Source organism: Entelurus aequoreus, linkage group LG11 (assembly GCF_033978785.1).
Source record: "Entelurus aequoreus isolate RoL-2023_Sb linkage group LG11, RoL_Eaeq_v1.1, whole genome shotgun sequence".
NCBI classification, from domain to species: domain Eukaryota; kingdom Metazoa; phylum Chordata; class Actinopteri; order Syngnathiformes; family Syngnathidae; genus Entelurus; species Entelurus aequoreus.
In genome coordinates, this window is record NC_084741.1 from 32491817 (window position 1) to 32508984 (window position 17168).

The 17168-nt window shown below is 39.4% G+C and overlaps 1 protein-coding gene across 6 annotated transcripts in view; it reads right to left on the reverse strand.

Moving 5' to 3' along the window:
• Nucleotides 1–13: 13 nt before the first annotated feature.
• LOC133659992 (tubulin polymerization-promoting protein) overlaps nt 14–17168 on the reverse strand; it is a 33273-nt gene continuing 16118 nt past the window's right edge. For 3 of the 6 annotated variants that reach the window (XM_062062984.1, XM_062062983.1, XM_062062985.1), the window contains 4 exons: nt 10632–10715; nt 8780–9115; nt 2835–2988; nt 242–2761 (listed from right to left, as the gene is read on the reverse strand). In XM_062062984.1, the coding sequence (XP_061918968.1) occupies nt 2552–2761; nt 2835–2988; nt 8780–9115; nt 10632–10645 (714 nt within the window). In that variant the 5' untranslated portion in view covers nt 10646–10715 and the 3' untranslated portion in view covers nt 242–2551. Of the gene's footprint in view, nt 2762–2834; nt 2989–8779; nt 9116–10631; nt 10716–14501; nt 14732–17168 lie in introns of those variants that run through there. The other 3 variants (XM_062062987.1, XM_062062986.1, XM_062062982.1) reach the window with 2 other exon arrangements.

Consider the following 17168-nt stretch of genomic DNA (forward strand, 5'->3'; position numbering starts at 1 on the left):
CAGTGCTGTTATTTTATTAATTATCTTTTTAGAGGGGAAATGTGTGAAATTCCTGTATCATGTCCCCTCTTAACCAATTATTTTTTCGCTTTTGTAGGTCAGAGCAGCTGGGAGACCAAACTGAAGGCCGTAGTCTAATGATTGCCTCAAGATTACGGCTGAATTCGACTGCAGGCATCAGGCACGTACACACACACTTTGCAGATTCTATTTTGCAGTTTCTCAAAGAGCAAGCCATAACATGATGACACACACTTTCACTTTCACTCTTTTGGTTGTGCTTTTGTTTTATTTTCGACACTGCACGACAAATCATGAACACACAATTAAGAGGTCTAAAGAACAAGTACAAAAACATCCACTGCATGCATCGGGGACACATAGCATATTAAAAAGTTATGAATTAAAAAATCCACATTAAAGGTGCACAGTATTTGGCATTAAGCACAAGGAGCTTACTCCAGCGACTGCAGCAGACAAAATAACACTGAGCAAGTATCACAACAAATGTTAAAAATACTTTACAAAAGTATACTGTTTGGATTTTTTTCCCTTCTACGTCAGAAAGTACTTAGGGATAAAACCGGCATTCCCTGCTTTTCTTCAATTAAATTTGTGCCTCGGCCCGACAGTACCACATGTTTATAGGTTCTCCTGATAACAAATATAACAGCATTCAATGGCAGCCGACTTTCTATATATTATATAGAATACAAGCAATAACACCTTTTAATCTTTACTTCCATTTCTAAGCAATAAAATGGCTGTCCAGTAGTCTGTCCTCACAGCAGGCACAGTAGATCAAAACATGACATAACACACTTTACTATTAGTTCTGTGCTTCTCGAACAAATGTAATTAATATACATAACATGCATAAGGTACAGCAACACAGAAAGGAACATGAAGCCAGTGTCAGAAATCAAACCAAGTGGCTACAGTTTTTAGATTATACACAATCTAACCACATACATATAGATATATTACAGCTACTTGTCATAAACTGGACAGGGAAAATAGTATTTTATAAGTTAAATGTTAAAAGTACAATCTTGCACAACTGAACTTTCTCCTGCTGCTGAATTCATGAGTTAAAAGTGTGCTGTTTGTGTGAAATATGAAAGCGAAATAAAGCAATCCCTACCGAAGCTAAAGGCATACAGTATGTCACAAAAGTGATTTCACCCCTCACATTTCAGCAACATTTGTATCACTGTATATATTTTCAAGGGATAATGTTACAGAATAAATAATTAATACAATTACAGTACAGTACAATAGAGTTGTCCTTCGTTTTTCGAGGTTAGATGGTCGTACATGCACGCAATAAATTAATTTCCACTGAGTAGGAATCGTTAATTATAAATCTAATATTTTAGTAACTGCAGCATAAAAACTATTTAGTACCTTCTACATATGTTTTCAATTATATAAGATCTCTCTGTAAATGAAATAACACAATTTAGTCATAGTTACACTCTTTTAATCTAATATAGTACTACGAGCCAATCAATGGCAACAATACTGAACAGCGCACTCTGATTTGGTTTGGTGTCTATTGGCTTATACTACGGTAGTATTAATATTTTTAGTTTATGTAGCCATTTTGGTGCTTGAAAAAGCTTAATTTAGGGCAACTGTGTTAATGAATGTGCTTAAAAAAATCTGCAATGTGGTGAAGCCGCAATATTTGAAGCACGATGTACCAAGGAACGACTATAATATACGTGCTTTTATTTTGAAAGCGCAATGCAGTATTATGTGACATACCCCACCATCTCTGACTGTGGTCGTGAGAGAGATGTTCTGTTGGGAACATTGCCATGAATATTATCTGTGTGTATACTTATTTTCAGTGGATAATACATCTATACTATAATACAAGCTTAACACTGAATACTCTATATCCATGTTTCCTTTCTGTGGTATTGTACCTTACAAAGATGTCACGGTTGCTGAAATGTGAAGTGTGTACTGACTTTTGTGCTATCCTGCACTATCACCAGAAGAAGAGCAGAGTTTATAGACTACACTATTGACAAATGGGGGAATAATACACACAAGACAGAATTTTAAATATACATCATCCAAAATGGGCACCAATTGTCTGGAAGGCTCATTAAAAATGAATTTCTTCTTAATATGGGCAAAAGTGCAATGTTGTTACATCATAAAAATCTTGTCCCATTTTTGTTTTCCTTGGCTTTCATTGTTGGTTGTGCCTAATAAATATTCTAAGGCCCGATCATAACAGAGCTTCATTATCATCATCATCATCATCATTTGTGTTGTCCTCAGTTTTTGGCAGTAACTCGCCATCAGACAGGAATGTACCAGCTGGTGAAGACTTTGTAAAAAAAATAGATGTAAACAGTTTTCCAGTTCTCACACTTCACAAAGAGAGGAACTAAAAAAAAAACCCAACATAACTGGATGAGAAAATACATGATGACCTATTTTGTTTGGACTTTTTGAGTACCCTTTTTAATAGAAAATGATCCAAGCTGAAGAGCTAATGTCCCCCCCCCCCCCCCCACACACACACACACTATTACACGGGTTTGGCATTGGGGGGTTTAGTGACCTTCTTTTCGTAGGACCCTCGATGCTTGTATCCTGAGACGTATCCCGAAGTGTCGACTACGTCCACCCGTCCTGCTTTTCCTTTCCCGCGACCCGTGCCGTCGAAACGCTCCTTGTGCGACCCCGTGAACTTTGTGGTATCCGTCAGGCGGCTCACTGTCGGGGAAGCCACCGCTCTCTGTGGAGGCAGTTAGCGGGACATTTGAGCCCCCACAAATTTCAGCTGAGGATCTGATTTTACAAGAACTTACCGTGACCCCGGCGATCACAGGCGCCTTCCCCTCAATCAACTTGAAGACCTCGGCCTCTGCGTCCTCTCCGCTCTTGTCTTTGTACTTCTTCCTGGCAAGCTCTGCCAGCGCAAGCTTGAATTCGTCATATATGATGGTGCGAGAGGACTTCTTCCTGAAAAAGGGAGGGAGTCTTGAGACCCGTTAGACCCTTAAAGCTATGCTCAAGGAACAGAAAGGGTGTTTTCACAGCAAGCAACGACATGGAGATTGTCTTTTTTGACAATTCTTTTGCCTCATATGATCCCCCTAACAAGTGCACATGCACATTCGTAATTGCCAGTTTTACTACCTAGGATTCACAGCTGTAACCGTGTTAATACTGACTGAATTTACCGCATTTCCTCATATAGTGGCCAAGTCGAGGGTTGCCAACTGTCCCTTTAAGAACGGAATAACACCTTCTGTTCTCCTTTCTCGTTTTAAAGTACTAATACATTTGTACTTTACTACTTTTTATTTGATGCGGAAATGATGCCATGGTGCCCTCAGGTGGCCCATGTTTGTGGTATCTGAGAAGTGCAATGAAATCCAGCACTATGTTGTATTACGGGCAGTATTATGGGCTTTTTATCTTGGTACCATCACACTGTAGACCTCTATCATGATTTATGGAATTGGAAGTCCAAACACTGATCTCATCGCAGTTCTGCACTGTAGAAATGGCTAAAATTGATTATTGAGCATTTCTCAGGCATTTACTGTAGCCACATCTCTCAGCATTGACTACATTTCCTACTTGTAACAGACCATTTTATGTGGAACCATCGACATTTATAAGGTCAACATGTAACAATTGGCAAGAAGTCAGATCTTCCTCATCCATGCTTCCATCTCAGGGCGCTCAACTTGTGTAGCTGGCAGCTGGCCCGTTTCACTTCCACCTTAGAAGCGCATAGTAACCCAGACACAAACATTCATCGCTGTGGCAATAGTTCACCCAAACAACAGCCTATAAAGCACCACAGTCTCCCTAGGCAACCTGCCGTCATAGCAACACGCCACAGTAAACAGGGACGTTAGGTTTTATCATTCATTTTTCTCCTCCACTGACCGGTTTTGTTTAGGCGATCCATCAGTGTTGAATATTTGGGAGCTCTGTTGCTCGGAATCGTTTCAGTGCTGTCTGTATGTCAGATGGGAAACTAGATTTCCAGCTGTCATTACTTTCTGTGGACGATATCCTCATCAGACTTCTCAAGTAACCAAATAGTTAAGCTATGTAAATAATCTAAGGAGATGACAATGATGAAGTACAAAAGTTTGACAGAGAACAGAACATTATTTTACCTGGCAACAGGGGCGTAAAACCAAAAATTCTGGGCCCCCCATGTACAACACTCCTAAAGGGCCCCCATTCCACCCTAAACCCAACGTCACTGCCCTATACACATACTAGCTATATTAAAATACACTAAAAAACTAATTATTACAGAAATATCGTTGAAATCTGCTTTCAAACCTTCAACTATGTTTTTGGCTTTTTAAAAATGGCATTATCATTAAACTTCCCTAAATAATTTGTTTTTTTTATTAAAATAGAAAAAAACTTTTTTTTTTTAAATGCCAACAAATTTAATATAAAGTGGCCAAAATATGGATTTTAAAATACAGTCATCTTAGTCAACCTGTCATTATTCACTTACTGGTAAATATGATAAATCATAATCTCAAATTGTTACTTCGGCGTGTAAAGTATATCAGCTGATACACATAGTGGATTATATAAATCGTAATACATCATTATTATTATTATGAATGTATTATTCCCAGTAAATCTACTGGGAGTTAAATCTCCCCCTGTCTTTAAAGACTAAAGACGCCTGTTTTTAGCTTTAATTGAAAAAAAGTATTTGAACGCGCCACAGTTCTGGGCAGTGAGACGCAACAGTGAAACTTGTACATAACTTTCTCCTATGCTGCCACAAATTGATTTATTATATTTTCAATCTTTCGTCTATCACCTCATCCTTGTTCCAAAATGTTGGTGCTGTGTGTTAATGCTTACAGGTGAGCTTTAATGACGTTATGAGGTCTATGTTGAGGGATGTGATACTGGCTACGTTCGGCTCTATCCAGCTTAAGCAACCTATTGAATTTTTACAGCTTTATTAAAATCTATGACAACTTATTTTATACTTACATATTTAAATACGAAAAAAAATCTTGAAAGTTTACAAAACCCCTGGGGCCCCCCTGCGCTTGTGGCCTCGGTACAACATCCCTATTTACCCCCACACTTCAACGCCCCTGCCGCTTGTTTAATTGACATACTTGAACCATCTGCAGCAAAAGATCCAAAATAATAGGACAGAAGAATGTAATTTAACCCACAGCTTCCAATAATGTTCACTGATGAGGAACCATGGTGTGGAAACGAAAGCCATGCCAGTAATTAATTAGTCGACAGCAGATTTCTTAGGCCTGCATAGTTTATGATGAGGCTCCAAGCAGACACTGAATGTGGCGCAGCTAACCTCAGGAACCACTCAGCCACACTGTGATTAGCCAAAGGGCAATATTTATTTAGTTTTTATTGTGCATGCAAAGGGCCTTGACACTGATGAAAGAAAATGCATGGTTGCCTTCCACTGCTCAGTCATGCCTGGAGAGAGTCACACAGCACATAAACCTGAGCCAGCCCTTTCCCCCTACAGTCTGGATCCCCCTAACCCCCACCTACACTTGACACAGATGCTAAAGTACTGACCTCAAAGCTGATGGACACATGTCTTTTGCAATGAAAAAGACTTGCACAGGTCAACCGACTACCACAGCAAAGTTCATGAGACGTAAAACTGGAAAATATGAGGACAGATAGATACAGTATAGAATCGGGGTGTAACAGTATGCCATAGTCACGGTTCAGTTCATTTGCGGTACAGTAAGGAAAATGACAAACATAATTTTTTAACATGAAACAGACCAAACTGTGATCATATAATTCTGAAATAAATACAACTCTCAATATATTTATATGCTGTATATATATAATGAAGTAATATGTGATGGTTTTCAAGTCTATGGATGTTCATTCATCCAGGACATCGTATTTTCAGGGCATTCAATTGATCACAACTGACCTGTTCATCTGTGCAGACTTCATCAGTTTATGCTCAGACTTAGACAAGACTAGATCTGACCAATCTAAGACAGAACAGTTCAGTTGTGAATGATCAAATGCCTTCACAATATTTTTCAAGGCTTCTTAAGAAAGTGCACCAATGCAGGCAAGTAACAATTTGAACAGTTGGACATTTAAGTTCCTTACTGCCTGTAGTTTTAGCTTGTAGTGTTAGTGGTTCCCCATCTCTACTAACAATGCTGGCACACTGATTTCCTCTCTTGTCTTGATCTGTTTATCTAGTTCACTAAGAAGGCAGAGTGTTTCCAAACAAAACGACTGAAGAGAGTTTCAAACTGTAGCTCCAACTGCTAGCCAGAGGTTGCCCTGTATTTGCTTACTGAATAGACACAGAACTATGGGCTACTCTTCCTTTCCCGATTTGTGTGCGTGTGCGTGTGTGCGCGCGCGTGTGTGTGTGTGTGTGTGTGTGTGTGTGTGTGTGTGTGTGTGTGTGTGTGTGTGTGTGTGTGTGTGTGTGTGTGTGTGTGTGTGTGTGTGTGTGTGTGTAGGAGACGCAATAAGGTTTTTTTCTTTTGTGGAGCAACGTGTAAGGGAGGTACAGGTGGTTGCATGCATACATTTACAAAAAGTGTTCAAGCAGTGTGCATTTACCTCTAAAACGAGGAAATAGGAAAGAGGATAGAGGAGGGTGCGCGATATAGACCATATGACGGCGTGGCGAAGTTGGTAGAGTGGCCGTGCCACCAATCAGAGGGTTGCTGGTTACTGGGGTTCAATCCCCACCTTCTACCATCCTAGTCATGTCCGTTGTGTCCTTGGGCAAGACACTTCACCCTTGCTCCTGATAGGTGCTGGTTAGCGCCTTGCATGGCAGCTCCCGCCATCAGTGTGTGAATGTGTGTGTGAATGGGTGAATGTGGAAATACTGTCAAAGCGCTTTGAGTACCTTGAAGGTAGAAAAGCGCTATACAAGTATAACCCATTTATCATTTATTTATATAAACTAAGTTTCTGACACGTACCATTATCACTGGAGGACGGGGAATAACTAAACATGCTACGTTACACACCGTAGGAGGATATGCTAAACGCTAAGCTAGCGTTAACAAGTGGCAGATCGATACAGATATTGACAGTAACGATACCAAGTTTAGTGTTAGTATATGGTCGATACTGCAGCGGTTAGATTGATATTTTTTCATTAGCAACATTTTTTGTCGTTTTTGTTATTGTTTACAAACTCAGGAAATAAGGCCCTGGACTTTATAGGCCAAAAACCAAATGATTGAAATCAGAGCCAGTAGTAGGAAATAATATTTATTTGAAATTGTTACACTGCCATACTGTGTTTTTGTCTGATTATAATTGTGACCAAAAATTTAATTATTTAATCATCTTGAAGTAAGTATCAGCATTAGTATGACCAATACAGCCCCTATAAGTACTTGGTATTGGATTGGTACTCAAATTAGTAGTATCACTCAAAACTAATGTAAAGTATCCGAATAATAGAAGAATAAGTGCTTATTACATTTTAACAGTAGTGTAGAATAGAACCATGTTTTAACAAAAAGTAAGCAACTATTAACAATAAATTTTAATATGAATGATAAAATTATATATTAGAATTATAAATTAGCAAGTAGAATAATAGTAGTTCTGGAAAAAATAATCAACTGTATGTGACACAATATGTTACCGCATACGCCCGTGTAGCGCTATCACCTCTTTTTTCACAGTTTGCACATACTTTTCAGACATACTAACTAAGGGCGCAAAATAGCGCCTGCATAATGGTGATCAATCTTGATAAATCAAATTGTGTGTATGTGTACTGAATGATTATATTTGCATCTTCTCCTCCCAATATTGTGGGCGTTCTGATGATCAGCATATACAGTATACTGCACATTCATGAAGACAGATTGCACTCCTTGTTCTGCCCACTTAAGAGACACAATCCTCTGAACACAAGTTTTTAGTAGGTCAGCTTTGCCTTTGCTATCAAGTTTTTATGTGTTTTAGTTAACGCAAACCTTTAGTAGATCAGGTCCATAGTGTTTTCTTTTTTGATATGTGGGAATGTTCCTTGTTGCATAATGTATTAGCTTTTCTAAATGTATCAATTGTAATCAATGTCAATGGTGTATTTCACACAACAGTATGTCATTAATGGAGCAGTTAGGTAGAAAATGTACAAAACAGTGCAAGACTCCCTTAATCATGGCCTTTCCACTTTGTGCAGCGCAATGTGAGGATTTTTTTCCCACTCTCAACTATGATTTTACTGCCATTAGATGATACTATACACTCGCTGTGATATGTCTAAACAATTCATTACATTTAGTTATGTTAGTAAATTAAACACTTTCTCTCTTCAGTGCAATTTAGGTCAGCGTTTATTATTAGCGCCAACTCCACTTAAATCAAGCAGCAAAGGATGAACCAATGTGGCCTGAGGAGATACAGGATGAGCCAAGCATGCATGGAGATTTTTTTTGCTCTGGTTTTTGATGGTACTGTGAGCTGAGAGCAGCATGTTTTAAACCTAACCTGAATTGTAGGTACAACTCCAACCATGTGCTACTTTGTCTCTGCAGTTTAAGGTAGTTTTAGGCAATAGAACCCAAGGAAAATTTGTGTTGCTTCATTGGTCTTTGGGGTTTGCATGTGAGTTGAGTGACTCAGTCTTAATGTACGCGGTCCTGTCTGTGATAAACCTCATTTATCTAACTACAGTATATCAGTTTCGCGATCATGCCTGAATTGACTGGTGTGAATCATCTTTTATGTTTGCATCAGAATAGGTCTTTCTTACTTTACTTTGGAGAAGACGATGTCCACGTCGGTGAGGGTGATGTTTTTGCCGTCGATCACACCGCAGTCCTTGCAGAGCTTGGACCAGTTCTTGCCGTGCATGTCCTTGCCGGTAGCGCGTGTGTCGCCGTGGATGGCGAAACGTCGAAACGACTCTTCCAAGGCCGTCAGCTCAACCGGTGTGGATGAGCCCACTCCTCCTTCACTGGTTCCGTTAGAGTCGGTGGAGAGCCTTTTGGATGCTCTGTCTTTAGAGTGTTCATTATGGGGCCGCATCTGGGTCGTGCTGATGTTGGGATGCTTGGCTGTTTGGACTTTAAAGTCATCTAGTCCGTCTCTGAGAAGAAAGTATATTTAGAGCATCAGTGGGACATCTTATCGGTTTATTGTAGGCTTACTTGTGTTTTGTTGCGCCACACATTAACACACAACCTATGGGGAAAGTTTGCTCAGAATATATAGACAAAAAAATCAGCCTGGAGAGACTCGGTCTAAACTTGTTCTGCAAAACTAGTAGCACGCATGTCCTTAGCTTTTGAACCATTGTATTGTTAGTTGTCCTTGTTAGTGTAGCGTTCAAGTGCAAAGTGATGCTCTAAATTACAGCCTCTCACAAAAGTAATGACACCACACACTTTTCAGCATGCCATTTTTTTGTAGTACAGTATATCTTTTCAAGGGGTGAACAGGTTGTAAAGTGGTACAGTCGTGGTCAAAAGTTGTAAAGAACATAAAGTCATGGCTGTCTTGAGTTTCCAATAATTTCTACAACTCTTATTTTTTTGTGATAGAGTGATTGGAGCACATACTTGTTTGTCACAAAAAACATTCATGAAGTTTGGTTCTTTTATGAATTTATTATGGGTCTACTGAAAATGTGACCAAATCTGCTGGGTCAAAAGTATACATACAGCAATGTTAATATTTGGGACACTCCTCTTGACGAAACTGGTGCAGTTCAGCTAAATTTGTTGGTTTTCTGACATGGACTTGTTTCTTCAGCATTGTCCACACGTTTTAGTAAGGACTTTGGAAAGGCCATTCTACAACCTTAATTCTAGCTTGATTTAGCCATTCCTTTACAACTTTTGACGTGTGTTTGGGGTCATTGTTCTGTTGGAACACCCAACTGCGCCCAAGACCCAACCTCCGGGCTGATGATTTTAGGTTGTCCTGAAGAATTTTGAGGTAATCCTCCTTTTTTGTTGTCCAATTTACTTTCTGTAAAGCACCCGTTCCATTGGCAGTAAAACATGCTTGATGGTAGGAATGGTGTTCCTGGGATTAAAGGCCTCACCTTTTCTCCTCCAAACATATTGCTGGGTATTGTGGCCAAACAGCTCAATTTTTGTTTCATCTTACCACAGAACTTTCCTCTAGATAGAAGGTCTTATCTTTGTCCATGTGATGTCAAAAAATAAGAGTTGTAGAAATGATTGGAAACTCAAGACAGCCATGACATTATATTCTTTACAAGTGTATGTAAACTTTTGACCACGACTGTATGTGTTTACCATCCACTGAAAAAGACTCAACACACAGCCATTTTTGTCTTAGTAGCTGGTAACACAAGCGAGTAGCAAGATAATAGTATCTTGCCTACAGTCAAGCATGGTCATGGTCTAGGGCTCCATGAGTGCTGCCGGCACTGCAGAGCTGCAGTTCACTCTGAATCAGCGCATGACCCCCTCTTTTGGTAGGCTGGCCCGCATCCAGCATGATAATGAGTGCAAGTGAAGGGTGTACTCACTCAGCTACTTTACTTGTTACTATTTACTCCTTGTGGTGTTTTGGTGGAAGGATTGTGCGTTGATTACAAGCAGGGTTTGTGTCATGACACTCCTCCAACTTACTTGTGGTCTGCCATGCTTGTGCAAGAATTAGGCTCCCTCTGTGCAGTGCTTGGATTTGCTGACTTGTGTTTCTGTCTCTTTGTGCTGTGGAAAAGATGAGAAGGTGGAGGTGGATACAGTGAGATGATGTGCCTGTCGCTACATAAAGTTACCCCAAAAAGTATTCACACACTTATAAAAAATGTGGAAATAAAATGTATTTTTTGTTGGGTGAATGGGTATTGACCTGGAAAGGTGTGCTAAAAATGCTATTTTCCTTAATTTTCCCAATTATTTAGACAAAAATTTGGAAATGATTCATATTCTTTCTCAATACAGGCAGATGTATAATTTAATAGAACGGGTATAATTTAATTGAACGGTCTAGATCAGGGGTGTTCAAAGCATGGCACAGTGAGCCTCCGCTCAGAGCTCACCCAGGACTCTGGTTACTCAAAAATTGAAACTAAACATGAATCAATTGTGCTGATAAATTAAATGATAAATGATAAATGGGTTATACTTGTATAGTGCTTTTCTACCTTCAAGGTACTCAAAGCGCTTTGACAGTATTTCCACATTCACCCATTCACACACTGATGGCGGGAGCTGCCATGCAAGGCGCTAACCAGCAGCCATCAGGAGCAAGGGTGAAGTGTCTTGCCCAAGGACACAACGGACGTGACTAGGATGGTAGAAGGTGGGGATTGAACCCCAGTAACCAGCAACCCTCCGATTGCTGACACGGCCACTCTACCAACTTCGCCACGCCGTCCCCAAATTAAGTAAGTTTAGCAGGTTTGTAACGGATGTTTTTTTTTTTTTTTCTTAATCAGCTGCGCGTCACCTCACACGTTGCAGTAGATTATGCTAGGAGTCACTACTGTCATGTCTGTGTTAATCATGTTTTTGTTTTGCTTGGGTTTTGGGCTCTTTTTTTAGTTCCTGGTTGCACTTCCTTGTTTGGTTTGGTTTCCATGGTCACCCATTAGTTTTCACCTGTCTTGTCATGCACCTGTTTCGAGTCACGCACCTGTTTTCACTGATCACGTCACTATTTAAATCTGTCTGTTTCTGTTGTTCGTCCTGGCGTCCTCACACTATTTCATCACTCTGCTCCATGTCTTGTCACAGTTCTTTACCAAGTAAGTTTTGTTCATTTATGCCACAGTTAGTGTTTTTGTTTTATTGTTCATAGTTTTTGTGCCCACGTGCATGTCTTTTGTTTCATAGTCAAGTTTGTATTTCCGCCTTTGTGTGCGCCTTTTGTTTGCTTCCTTTTTTTGTAGTTTATTAGTGTTAAAAAATAAATAATGTATTTAAATTCACGCCAATTTTCCTTTGCCTTCTGGGAGAACAAACCACGCCATTGACCCAGTCGTGACAGTAGCAAAACAAAAACATGATTAACACAGACATGACAACTACAATCCTTTAGAAGGCTGCAAAAGATTGTATCTCTATAAAACGGGTGTGTGAATACTTCTCAATGTGGGGGCAACAAGAGACTTTACCATTTTTAATGAGATCATCTGTCTCACTAAAAATTGTACACTGAATGATGTTATAATGGAGACAACATGCCAAAGAAAAATATGACCTAAAGGTTATCATTTTAGATTGTGTCTTCTAACCGTTTGGGCACTGGGTATAAAATGCTTTACACTTTCCTTTTGGCCCTCAAATGCTGCTTTCCAGCCAGCATGTGTCATCCTTTTTTCTGTTTCGGTTTTGCAGAATTGGGGGACATAGTCAGGCTGCCAACTTTCTGTCTCAGAAAGTTGTATTAGAGCCGCAACAGAGGTGGGACAAGACTGTACATCTGTGTTACCTGACATTCACTTCTGCTGCCTGTTGTGTTGGAAACAATTTTTGTCCAACAAAGCATCGTGCAACTAATTATCTGACTACTCGATACTGTGTTAGTGTGTGACAGTGCACACAGTTGCCACAATATCCCACTTTTTGCAGCTCCGATGCTTTGTGTGTTTGATTGATTGATTGAAACTTTTATTAGTAGATTGCACAGTACAGTACATATTCCGTACAATTGACCAATAAATGGTAACACCCGAATAAGTTTTTCAACTTGTTTAAGTCGGGCTCCACATTAATCAATCCATGGTGTGAAACAGACTTGTGCAAAATTCTAATTTATATTTTGAATGTCTCCTAAACGGCAATTCCATGAATTTGAACTGAATGCGAATTGAGGTTGCAAGCAGAAAGTGGAATTGCAATTCCAATTCTGATTGAAGGAACCAGATTTGAAATTCCAATTGATTATTTCTCAGTATTCCAGAATAAATTCCTCCCACATTTAACATGCTAACTGTTAGAATTTTAGTCAATTGTTTCGTTATGACACTAACAGTCTGCATATTGCTACTTAGTGCTATCTTCTTAGCATGCTAAGTGTTAGCATGTTAGCATTTTAGCTAGGGATGTCCGATAATATCGGCCTGCCGATATTATCGGCCGATATATGGGTTAAAATGTAATATCGGAAATTATCGGTATCGTTTTTTTTATCGGTATCGTTTTTGTTTTTGTTTTTTTTTATTAAATCAACATAAAAAACACAAGATACACTTACAATTAGTGCACCAACCCAAAAAACATCCCTCCCCCATTTACACTCATTTACACAAAAGGGTTGTTTCTTTCTGTTATTAATATTCTGGTTCCTACATTATATATCAATATATATCAATACAGTCTGCAAGGGATACAGTCCGTAAGCACACATGATTGTGCGTGTTGCTGCTCCACTAATAGTACTAACCTTTAACAGTTAATTTTACTAATTTTCATTCATTACTAGTTTCTATGTAACTGTTTTTATATTGTTGTACTTTCTTTTTTATTCAAGAAAATGTTTTTAATTTATTTATCTTAATTTACTAATTTTTTTAAAAAGTACCTTATCTTCACCATACCTGGTTGTCCAAATTAGGCATAATAACGTGTTAATTCCACGACTGCATATATCGGTTGATATCGGTATCGGTTGATATCGGTATCGGTAATTAAAGAGTTGGACAATATCGGATATCGGCAAAAAGCCATTATTGGACATCCCTAATTTTAGCCAATTTTGTTGGTATAAGACTAAAAGTCATTAATATGGTTACTTTCAAATAATGGATTCTTGGATGAAAATGGTATCAAAATACTTAATTTCCCATAATGCTTTACATCAGTGGTGCACACACTTTTTCAGCAGACATATACATTTATATGCGTGCAGGTATGTGCAATCACCATAAGTTGGTCGACTGCTTTTGGTGACATACATTTTGAGACCCAAAGGGGTAATTTCTATGAAAACGTGGTCCGTTTATGTTGACGTGTTGTAGTATGGTAATAATAAAGATAAAAAAATCTTCATTATCGCTAGCAATTGTTTTTTTTGCAAAAGCTAATTTGTGGCTATCAAAAATAAACAGCCACAATAATCTTCAAAGCTTTGGCATAAGTCTTCCACAGAACAGTTCTATAATCACCATTAGATTGCACTCTTTATTTTGTTTTGTGTCAACCACAGGAAGTAGGATTTGTGCAGCTACCTTTGTAATAGGTAAGCAAAGAAAGCCTGAACAATCGTCCATTCTTCTCATGTCCCTGGCAAAAATGTCGAAGCAAAAGCTTCACTTATGTCAACAACCGCTTATGTCCCCGTGAGTCAGCCAATCAAAGATGGATGACGTTTTATTCCATTATATTCACAAATTGCTCCCCTTATTTGCATACTGTACTGGTACTAATGCACAGTAGATTTATATCAACTGATCAACTTTACAAAGTAAAAAGCAGAAAATAACAATGCACCTAAAAAGCACATGGAGTAAAATTCCATCTACCACAACAAGTCTTATACAGTTTGCTCACCTTTCAGCAGTTCCCATAATCAATGCAGCATCCTTATAGATAATGTGTTGCCATGGCAAACAAGAGTCCAACAGTCTGACAAACGAAGAGACCAGCTCTAATTGAGTGAACCTCTTCTGTCCACGTGGTGCATGACACCATTCAGTAACCCTGCCCCCTCCTTATGAGACACCTTAAGTTGAGGCTTTTGTCTTTGTTATTCAACACTCGCAAGGCAGTGACCTTGCTTACTCAATGGATACAAAAGCTAAAAGTGACACAGCATAAAAGAAGATATTATAAATGTCTGAATAATGTGTCTCTCAGAGAAGCAAACACTGGGAGGCCATTGTCTAATTGGAGTGGCCCCCCCTGTGCGACCCTTGCACATTTATTCACACGCACTGTGACATCGTTGACTATCACTGTTGGCACTTTTGTCATCACTTTTGGCACTCGGCCCGAGAACGGAGTTCTCGAGGTTACACATGATTCATGAATTAGGGGGTTGTAAACTTTTAACAGTACATTTTTATCAGATGTCATCAGTGTTTTTCTGCGTCTCTAGTCACTTGATATCAACAGATCAGTTAAGTTTTTCCTCAGTGACCTGTTTTCAGACACAATTTCCAAAGAATGTAAAAACAATTTAGCCCTTTATAAACAAACAGGAAAATAGTTTTGTTGTGTTTCCTGGATACATGCCCTCCCATCAAATAACTATTCCACTTAGGACATAGAAATGAAGGTTGGAGACTTTCATCACTATGAGAGCTACTTTGACAAAAAGAAAGGATAGGTGAACTACCTGTGATTTATTTATATGACTAGCAACATAGGAATTGTACAATATTTACTGAACAGATCTCTTAGGCAATGTGGTCGTGAAATTGAGGCATAATGTCTGAATTGAACAGTTACCAAGACACACCTCAAGTCTAGTTTGTTTCACTAGTGTGCATGTGTAGACAAGTCATATGATCAAGTATTGGAATTGGGGGTTAAATCACCAAAATGATTCCCGAGCGCAGCCACCGCTGCTGCTGACTGCTCCCCTCACCTCCCAGGGGGTGGAACAAGGGGATGGGTCAAATGCAGAGGGTAATTTCACCACATCTAGTGTGTGTGTGACTATCAGTGTTACTTTAACTTTAACTTTAACTTTAACCTTATACAAGCAGCCCCCTGCCAGTTATTTATTAAAAAACACCACCTTGCACAATAAGAAAGTACAGGTAAAACCCGCAAAGTCAAAGCACACACTACGCTCGCTCCCTTACACATGTAAATGTGTTGCCAGTTGATGGTCTTAAATTTTATCTGCCATCTTGTGTAATATAAATAAATAGAAAACACTTTGAAAGGTAAAGCCCACAGTACACTCACGCTCAACACAATGTATATAGAAATCGATCTTCCCACCAGTTATATATGATAGTTATGCATAACAAAAATAAATAGACTATAAATAATTGGGGGTTAAATCACCAAAATGATTCCCGGGCGCGGCGCCGCTGCTGCCCACTGCTCCCCAAGGGGATGGGTCAAATGCAGAGGACAAATTTCACCACATCTAGTGTGTTTGTGACAATCATTGGTAGTTTAATCTTTAATCTTAATAATCCACCAAGTCGAAGGCCACAGTGCTTTTTAAGTGCCCTATTCTGCCATGTGCTTAAGTGAAAAAACGTACGCACCTGCGCAGATTCTGGCTGCGCTGCATTCTCCCCCTCCACTTAAGGCTGTCACTGCGCGCCTTTATCCAAGATGCGTGCTGTGGGTGGAGCAACACTTAAATGTGGGCGTTCCCTTTTAAATCTGGCCTTCTGCGCATTCTCCTGTCGACTTTAGTACGTACGCGCCTCTGAGGCTGGAATAAGTCCACACATTTTACCACACACATGGTAAAATAACCTTCTAGAAAGCTATCAAGTCTAGCCTTAACACTTCAATTGAGACCACTGCAAACATCCATTGGATGAGGATAAAATCCTTGTCTCGTGAGTGCGACCACAAAGGAAGGAGACTTTATCAGTCGTGTTTGAACACCCTGGCACTAACGGACGTTTAATGCATATGGACCATGAGCATTGAACTATGTGACTATTAAATAGTATATACATATATATTGTACCATCTATCAATTTTCAAATTCAAAGTGCTATCTTTTTCATAGACTTTGATGACAAAGTGTTAGTAAAACTCCACATTACACAATTTTCACGCAACCGGGAAAAAAAAGGTGTCACGGCAAAGCCAGCCGAATCGGTAATGAACCGGTATTTGTTCACGACTTAAGCACTTTTGCCTAACTTATGTGAGTGGGCGTGACTGCAGGTTGTATGGGAGAATAAAATAAGACGGACGTGCAAGACTTTAAGCACATAAAAAAACACTTAAGCGCAAACGGGAGAATAGGGCCCTAAGGCCTGGTGTAACTGTCGCGTCACGTAACTTGGGTAAGCGACGCAGTGTTTCTTGCCCCTCCCCCTGCGTAACTTTCCGCGAGCTTTGCATGCACCCGCCCAAAAATCCTAGGTTCGCATTGGAGGTGACGCAGACCTCAGAGCTGTGATTGGTCAGATTCTGAAGAGGAGGATCCTCAACCGCAAGAGAGCTTGTTTTGTGCTTGAAATGCACAAATAATTGGATAAAATAAAGCAACAGTGATTAAACATTTGCATACTT